General features: G+C 36.8%; 1 protein-coding gene across 4 annotated transcripts; it reads right to left on the reverse strand.

The window, feature by feature from the left end:
• Window positions 1-60: 60 nt before the first annotated feature.
• On the reverse strand, window positions 61-9,452 carry pglyrp2 (peptidoglycan recognition protein 2). 4 transcript variants are annotated; one of them, XR_012407402.1, is made up of 5 exons: window positions 8,982-9,452; window positions 6,827-7,645; window positions 5,257-5,362; window positions 2,753-2,851; window positions 61-954 (listed from the first exon to the last, which is right to left on the reverse strand). XR_012407402.1 is itself a non-coding variant. In XM_021476909.3 (5 exons), exons 1-5 carry the CDS (start codon window positions 9,037-9,039, stop codon window positions 934-936), a joined length of 1,302 nt encoding a protein of 433 aa, XP_021332584.2. In that variant the 5' UTR covers window positions 9,040-9,452; the 3' UTR covers window positions 61-933.

The raw sequence follows: 9,452 nt of genomic DNA on the forward strand, positions 1-9,452 counted from the left end.
TAGAAGTAATCGTGTCAACCTTTTCTTCAATCTAGCTGTAGCATAAAAAAATTAAACGAGTAAGACTGGAGATCACAGTTTATTTTTGCACACGTAATTCTCACGTACGCACAGTAATGTTTCATAAATCTCATTTAGACACTCAACCAAAACTCAACCAAGGTTTGGTTTCATGCCGTTGACCTTGCAGTTCAGTGTTAAATTTAAATGTTTGTATGCTTGATTCTGATTGGCTGATTAAGGTTTGCAGATGTTTTAGATAAACACACAGCTAAAGGCCTTGACTGTATTTCAGTTTCACAGTCAAGACTCAAAATCGAACAAAAAGGCTTAGGATGAGATTAGCAAGAATCTAGTCTTATAAGAAGAGGTTTGAGGACAAAAAACAGACAAAAAGTCTTGATACACAACATTTAAAACAGTTGCCAACCTAATTTTACCAAGTAGGACAAAGTTCCTGGATCTATGTTGATCCTGGAACAAAATTCCTCTCAGCCTATCAGAATTAAGGGATACGTTTACAGTTAAGTTTAGGCTAACGGTTAGGTTTATGCACTTCATGATTGTTTTCCAACTATTATTCCCCTCTGATTTTAGGAATAATTTGCTGTTATGGTTGGGTTTAGTGGTAGGGAATAGGTATGAATTACATTTTCGAAACAAAAATTATGTTCCAGGATCAACATAGATTATACAGTGTCTTTAGGTGTGGGGACTGTATAAACAAAACAAATGATTATTATTATTAATATTGTTTCATTCTGCTGTGGCGACCCCTGGTAAATCAGGAAGTAAGCTAAAGGAAAATGAATGAATGAATAACATTGAATTACCATCAATCTTTCCTCATGTTTTTTTCAGACAAATTAAAAGGCTTAGTTATTGTAGCAGTCCTGCACAATAAACCATGACGTGTCAGTGAGATCTCCAATGTTACTTCAAAGGATCCTTATCCTGTAAGAAACATAGTAGAAACAAAAACTCTTAGTTTGCATGTTGTATGTACACTATAAAAATAAAATAAATTCTGTTTTTTGTGGTTCACAAGTGTTTTCCGTTTAAATATGGTTGGTAACTGCATTATGGGAGCTTGATTTCTGCACTGTTGACTTTTGATGTCGAAAATTCAACTCTACAGTTTACTAGTTTAAAATAATATAATGTATAAGAAATAATATATAAAGAAATATCCCAGCAAGCATTTTCTGTGTTTAAAAGATATCTAATAGATGTCTAAAGACATCTTTGCTAAAACAAGGGTATAATTGGCCCCTGTGTCTGTGAGTAAAAATCTAGTACAATAGCCCAAAACTAGACTAGTTATCAAATACACATGATTAAATACTACACATGTGAAGCCTGTATAATCAGTGTATTTGTTGATTGGTCTAATTTTGGGCTATTCTTAGACATTTATTATGTTTTCACTGACAGAAAACTTAGCCTTGTTTTAGTCAAAACATCCATGCTAGACATCTATTAGATGTGTATTAAACATAAAATTGCTTGGTGGTCTGTAAAATAACAGAAAATGTACTGGCAATTTATTACAAGGATTTTGTAGCAAAATATAAACTACCTGACAAAAGTGTTGTCGTCAATCCCAGTTATAAAAGCAATAAATAATAACTTGACTCCTAGTTGATAATAAGGAAAAGTGGCAGAAGGTACATTTCTCTAATGAATCATCTGTTGAACTGCATCCCAATCATCACAAATACTGCAGAAGTCCTATTGGAACCCGCATGGAGCCAGTACTCTCACAGAAATCAGTCAGGTATAGTGAAGGAAAAATCATGGTTTGGGGTTACATTCAGTATGGGGGAGAGCGAGAGATCTGTAGAGTGGATGGGAACATCAACAGCCTGAAGTATCAAGACATTTGTGCTGCCCATCACATTACAAACCACAGGAGAGGGCAAATTCTTCAGCAGGATAGCGCTCCTTCTCATACTTCAACCTCCACATCAAAGTTCCTGAAACAAAGAAGGTCAAGCTGCTCAAGGATTGTCCAGCCCAGTCCCCAGACATGAACGTTATTGAGCATGTCTAGGGTAAGATGAAGGAAAAGTCATTGAAGGGGAATCTAAAGAGTCTTGATGAACTCTGGGAGTCCTGCAGGAATGCTTTCTTTGCCATTCCAGATGACTTCATTAAGTTATTTGAGTCATTGCAGAGATGTATGGATGCAGTCCTCCAAGCTCATGGGAGTCATACACAATATTAATTCTTTTTCCACTGTACCATGACTTTATATTCTATACTGTACATTATTTCTGTTAAGTGACAAGGCTTTTGTCTAAGCAAAGTCAGACCTTAATGTCCTAATTAAATAATTAAATCAAGGCATGATTATATTTTATTTTGGTAAAATAAGCATAATCTAGAGGCCTTTGTCTTTCATATAAGCCACTTCTAACACCAAATGATCAACTAGAAGTCAAATTATTATTTGTTGTACCTAAAGCTTGGATAGGCGGCAAGACTTTTGTCACATAGTGTACAACACAAAGCCAAAATGTTAATAAATACCACAAATTAACTTTCAAAGTTAAAAGTTGTTGGAAGAAAGATCAATGTCCCATAATGCAATTCAAAAGCATAAATAAACTAAATAAAAACATGAATTACAAAATATGTAAAACTGCTGATTTTTAGATTTTTTTAACATTGTAGATGAAAAGTATTTCAAGCATTTAACTGCATTTTTGAAAGATGTTCGATACATTTAAGACTGTGGAATCCTACATACTTTATAGTGCATCCAGGTTGTGATCTCAGAGTAAAGGGCATTTCCTGGGCAGCTGGTGGTTACTACTACTTGTCTGTGTCCGAGAATGGTGAAATCCTCCTGCAGAAATCCATTGTTCACTCCACACTTGACCAGATGATGGCGCACCAGTTCCATGTCATGAGTGGAGGGTAAACGACCAGAGTAATCGCCAATGAAAGCTACACCATACCCCACGTTATTGCGTCCTTTAGTGTGAGCCCCTTGTGACATCCAGCCACGACCTTCATAGATGTATCCATCAGACCCAACCACAAAGCTTAATTAAAAAATATGTAAATAAATAAATAAAATGTGGTAGCATATGCCATGTTATGCATATAACTGTTCTAGAATTGCCTTAGTTAGTTGCAATATATTAACTGAAATGTAAATCTAAATTTGTTTTAAATGCTCTAGATAGACAGTAACTGTGTCGTCATTGATTTTGACTGCTTACTTAAATTTGATTGATTCCTACATTTAGTATTTTGTTAAAATAGCCAGTTGTGAATAAACAAAATCAAATTTTAACTTTGCTGAGCTATGTATACCTAATGCTTTTCAACTTTAATAAAGCAAATGTGGGGAGCACGGTGTGGAGTTTGCATGTTCTTCCCATGTTGGCATGGGTGTCCTCCAGGTGCTCCGGTTTCCCCCACAGTCCAAAGACATGCGCTATAGGTGAATTTATAAACTAAATTGGCCGTAGTGTATAAGTGTGAATGAGTGTGTATGGGTGTTTTCCAGTACTGGGTTGCAGCTGGAAGGGCATCCGCTGCGTAAAACATATGTTGGAATTAGGGCTGCTCAATTATGGGAAAAGCCATAATCACGATTATTCAAAACGATTATCAGTTGAAGTCAAAATTAATTACCCTCCTGTGAATTTTTTAAAATAAATATTTCCCAAATTATGTTTAATTAAATAAATTAAAGGAATTTTTCACAGTATTGCCTATAATATTTTTTTCTTCTGGAGAAAGTCTTATTTGTTTTATTTTGGCTAGAATAAAAGCAGTTTTAAATATTTTGAAACCCAACTTAAGGTCAATATTATTATCGCCGGCGAGGCAGTGACGCAGTAGGTAGTGCTGTCGCCTCACAGCAAGAAGGCCGCTGGGTCGCTGGTTCGAGTCTCGGCTCAGTTGGTGTTTCTGTGTGGAGTTTGCATGTTCTCCCTGCCTTCGCATGGGTTTCCTCCGGGTGCTCCGGTTTCCCCCACAGTCCCACAGACATGCGGTACAGGTGAATTGGGTAGGTTAACTTGTCCGTAGTGTATGAGTGTGTGTGTGAATGTGTGTGTGGATGTTTCCCAGAGATGGGTTGCGGCTGGAAGGGCATCCGCTGCGTAAAAACTTGCTGGATAAGTTGGCGGTTCATTCCGCTGTGGCGACCCCGGATTAAAAAAAAAGGGACTAAGCCGACAAGAAAATGAATGAATGAATGAATTATTATCGCCCTTGAGTAATATATATTTTTGATTGTCTGCAGAAGAAACTACTGCTATACAATGACTTGCCTAATTACCCCAATTAAGCCTTTGAATCGCACTTTAACCTGAATGCTTGTATTTTGAAAAATATCAAGTGAAATATTATATGCTGTCATCGAAATCATAAAAGAAATCAGTTATTAGAAATGAATTATTAAAACTATTAGAACATTTAGAAATAAATTTAGAACATTTAGAAATGTGTTGAAAAAAATCTTCTTTTCATTAAACAGAAATTGGGGGGAAAGGGTGGCTAATAATCCAGGTGAGCTAATAATTCTGATTTCAACTGGATATATATATATATATATATATATATATATATATATATATATATATATATATATATATATATATATATATCACACGAGTAGCAGTGCGATATGGCTATATATCAGCACTGGTGGGAGGCGTGCGTTGGCACCGATTTTATGTTGTTAAATTTAAAAAAAAAAAAAAAAAAAAAGGACTGTGTGTATTTATATCACCCCAATATGACAGTATATACACTTTATCTACACACGTCTGTCCAAACAGCTTTTCACCAACGGTGCCCTTCAAAGTACACTTTTTGATTCTGGATTTGTCAGTGTTAACACACTACTTGCACTATTTATATTTAGAATAATGCACATGGTTTTGTGCCATTGTCATTTACTAATCACCATGACATATATGTCAAGTGGATCCAACCAAAAATAAATATTTTGTACACACTCTAAAAATGCTGGGTTGCTGTAACCCAGTGTTGGGTCAAACACGGGCAAACCCAACCGATGGGTTCAAAAGAGCAATTTAAATTTATTGAAAAAAACAAACTTTGAGTTTGTCTATATTTGACCCAATGTTGGGTTACTCATAATTTTTTGAGAGTATAGTCTAACCCTGGCATACAAAAGTGGACCTACTTAAAAAGAAAGTCACACTGTAAAGTGCATTATTTGATTTAGAACAGAGTATATGTCTCAAATATATATCAAGATGATAGTACCTGTAGCCGATGTCATACCAGCCCCGGTCCTTCTGATGGAAACGCTGCATTGCCCTCATGTTTTGGGAGCACGTCTGAAGGTTTAGACAGGGTTTGCTGGGTATTGCTGTGTGGTGAATGTACAGAAATGACATTGGTGGAGAGAGGAGTTCAAGAGGAACCTGAGGTGGCGCTGCGCCCCATATACATCTAGGAATGATGCTCGGGCAATCTGTAGGAAGAACACTTTTCTCAATGTGGTATTTAGTGGTTTAAAAGATCAGTTCACTTTCTGAACAAAACTTTACTGATAATTTACTCAACCCACAGTCTTCCCAGAAATTCACTTCGTTCTTTCTTTCGTTCTTTCTTTCGTTCTTTCTTTCTTTCTTTCTTTCTTTCTTCTGCTTAAATGCTACAGCATGACGACTGCCAAAAAAATATATATATATAAATTAAAAAATAAATACGTTTTTAGAAAATGACTGATAGTTTTGCTAGGTAAGACCCTTGTTTCTCAGCTGTGATCATTTAAAGCTCTCAAGTCTGCATTTAAACTGCATTTGTAAAGTTCTTGCTACTTCTTGTGATCATGTGCTAGTCCCGACCAGCAAAGAACCAGATTAAAGGAACTTTATTTATTTTTTTATTCAGCTAACTTTACAACGGGGCGAGGCAGTGATGCAGTAGGTAGTGCTGTCGCCTCACAGAAAGAAGGTCGCTGGGAAGCTGGTTCGAACCTCGGCTCAGTTGGTGTTTCTGTGTGGAGTTTGCATGTTCTCCCTGCCTTTGCGTGGGTTTCCTCCGGGTGCTCCGGTTTCCCTAACAGTCCAAAGACATGCGGTACAGGTGAATCGGGTAGGCTAAATTGTCCGTAGTGTATGAGTGTGTGTGTGGATGTTTCCCAGGGATGGGTTGCGGCTGGAAGGGCATCCGCTGCGTGGAAACTTGCTGGATGGGTTGGCGGTTCGTTCCGCTGTGGCGACCCCGGATTAATATAGGGACTAAGCCGACAAGAAAATGAATGAATTAATGAATTTTACAACTCCCTTAGAATTTAACAGTTGGGTTTTACAAATTTTAACCCAATCAGCTGATCTCCAGATCTGGCAGGAGCACTTTTAGCTTAGCTTAGCTTAGCATAAATCTGATTAAATCTCACTCAATAAAAAAAAAGGTTCTAGCTATTTTCTAGGTCAATATGGATAGGAACTATACTCTCATTCTGGAAGAAAATAAAGGAAAATTATCGAAACTTATAAAACAATATTTCAATTTGAGTGAGATGCTAATGGCCTAATCTGATTCAATGATTTATGCTAAATTGATCTAAAAGTGATTCCGCCAAACATGGAGATTGGATGATCGGATTCAAAAATGGTACTCAACTCAACTGTTTAACTATTAGGGACTTGTAAAATGAGCCTACTTTAAAGTTCACTACATGGACAAAATCTGAAATGTTCTGCTCAAAATACATATTTTCTTTATGACTATGAAGCCAAAAATATCTTGGATGACAAGGGGTGAGTAAATTATCTGTAAAGCAGTTCAGAACTTGACCAAGTTGACAGACAGTACCTTAACTTACCCATGTAACGTAGCACAAATTCTTTGATTCCTTTTGCTATAAGACTCTCCAACTCAGCGTCCCCTTGACTAGGGAGTACACCAGCTACCTTCTCTTGAAGCAGCGAAGAACTTGTGATCTTCTGAAAATTCTGTCTGCGATATCGACCTTTCAGATGAGGATCCAAAACATCATCCAGCTCTTCCACAGTCCTTAAGTAGTAACTCCTCAGCAGTGTGCTTACATTCATTTTAGAGCAATTAACAACAGAAAGGTGCTTCCCAAGTATGGCTCCATCCATTCCACCATGAACCACAGCATCAGTGACCAAAGACGGAAAGTTGGAGAGAGTAAAAACCATTGGTGCAGATACACTGTCCCAACAACCCTCTGCACCAAGTCTCACAGTTGGAGTTGAGTTAAGAAATGACAAGCCTAACGTCCTGGCCAGTGGATGTAGGTAGAATCCATTAGGCTGGTTACTGTCGTTTTCTGCTCGTAGTCCAGATTCAAGACCTAAAAGTAGGGGAGCGAGGGCAACCGTTGTGCCATCGGGAGTCAGAACAACTCCCTTTTCTTCATAAGCAGCTGTTATAAAATGATGAAGTGCTTGGCTGAAGAAATGAGAGAGATTGAGGTTGATATTTAGCCGCTCTTTGATTTTCGGATGAGTTTCAGTTTCGTTGTTAGATGATCTCATAAAACCGTGAGTGATATTGTGTGTTTGGTCTGCAATCTGGCATAGATTCGACACTAAAGCCAGTGAACTCAGTTGTGGGTTTAAATGTTCTAAATGTGCAACAGCAGTAATAAAGTGCTCCATGTTTCTCAGATGCACAGCTGTAAAATACATAAAGAATTATTTCAATATAATCAAAGCACAATTAATACTGCCTTCATGTTGAATTATCATAAATGTTACTTTTTTTGGAGTTTGGCATTGGGATCCTGCTGTAGGTGTAGCTTGTTATCATATTAATGATAAAACATAATTTATGATAATCCCCTTACACAAGTGCAGCGTATTTGCTTATAACATGAAAAAATGTTTAATGTTTATTTCAACATATGCCAATATATACCAACTGGAATCAACAACTGTGGTGCTAAAAAACTCGTGCTGAAAAAAACCTCACAATGTAATGTAACGCTATAAAAACATGATCTTATTATCTGTATTAAAACCTCAGATGGTCACATAATAATTCATCTTTTGTAAATTATTTAATTATAGTAATTTGGGGCGATGTATGTTTGGACAAAGTACATCAGCTTAATTAAACAATGCTACTAAATAGCTATTGAGATAAATATACTCGCTGCAAAAAAACAAAAAAAATAAATAAATAAACAAAAGTATATTTACCAATTTCATAGTAAATGCTATAGTTTTTGAACCAGACTATAGTAAAATATAGTAAAACCTACTAAGTATTGTTGCTGACCATGTCCATCCCTTTATGACCACAGTGCACCCATCTTTTGATGGTCACTTCCAGCAGGATAACGCGTCATGTCATAAAGCGTGACTCATCTCAGACTTGTTTCTTGAACATGACAATGAGTTTACTGTACTCAAATGGCCTCCACAGTCACCAGTTCTCAATCCAGTAGAGCATTTTTGGGATGTGGTGGAACAGGAGATTCGCATCAGGGATGTGAGGCTGACAAATCTGCAGCAACCACGTGATGCTATCATGTCAATATGGACCAAAATCTCTGAGGAATATTTCTTGTTGAATATATGCCACGAAGGATAAAGGCAGTTCTGAAGGCAAAAGGGGGTCCAACCCGGTTCTAGTAAGGTGTACCTAATAAAATGGCCGGTGAGTGTATATTATTACATCTATTTCGCATATTTTACTGTAGTACTAATTTAGTGAACTTATAAACGGTAAAAAATACTATAGTGTACTTTAGGTTTTAGTACAAGACACCGGTTCATTTTAAAATATAATTGTAGAAAACCTAGCCCAGTAATGCGTCATTTGTTTATATTAGGCTACTATAGTTTTCAATTACAGAATCACCACAACAGATTTAATCAACTGTACTATACCATAGTATGGTTCAAAAATAACATTTAACAATTAGGTTCCGTCTTCAAATCCAAATTTAACACTTGTCATTAGATTATTGACATGAAAATCTGAATAATTAAATATAGCGTACGTACCTGAGCTCTGCATGCATATTCCAGCCATGACCATAATCCATAATGCACCTGGTGTCATTATTAGTACTAAATCTTACCATTTGCTTCTAAAAGTGTCTGAATGTACGGTAGCCTATGAGCATATACATATGGCGAAACACTAAAGGCGGGACAGTCCAAATTCTGCAATTTACCATTCCGTTATTTCAGGTGTGGTATTCCGCCATGACAAAAATGTTTGTGGTGTTTCCGATGTGTTCGATGTATTATTTGAGTAAATATCTGAAGTGATAAAAGTCTTCCTCGTGAACTGGAGTATAGATTTTTAATGGCAGGGACTCACAGTTCTGCTGTTCTGTTTGTTGTTTAATGATGCGTACCGAGTTACTGGAAATTAGGAAGGTAAAGGTCATAGCTAGGTGGTCTTAACTTAGCAGACTGTTTTGACGACGCAGGGTTGCCAGGTTTTCGCAACAAAACTAGATCATTTGC

This window comes from Danio rerio, chromosome 6 (genome assembly GCF_049306965.1).
Source record: "Danio rerio strain Tuebingen ecotype United States chromosome 6, GRCz12tu, whole genome shotgun sequence".
NCBI lineage: Eukaryota > Metazoa > Chordata > Actinopteri > Cypriniformes > Danionidae > Danio > Danio rerio.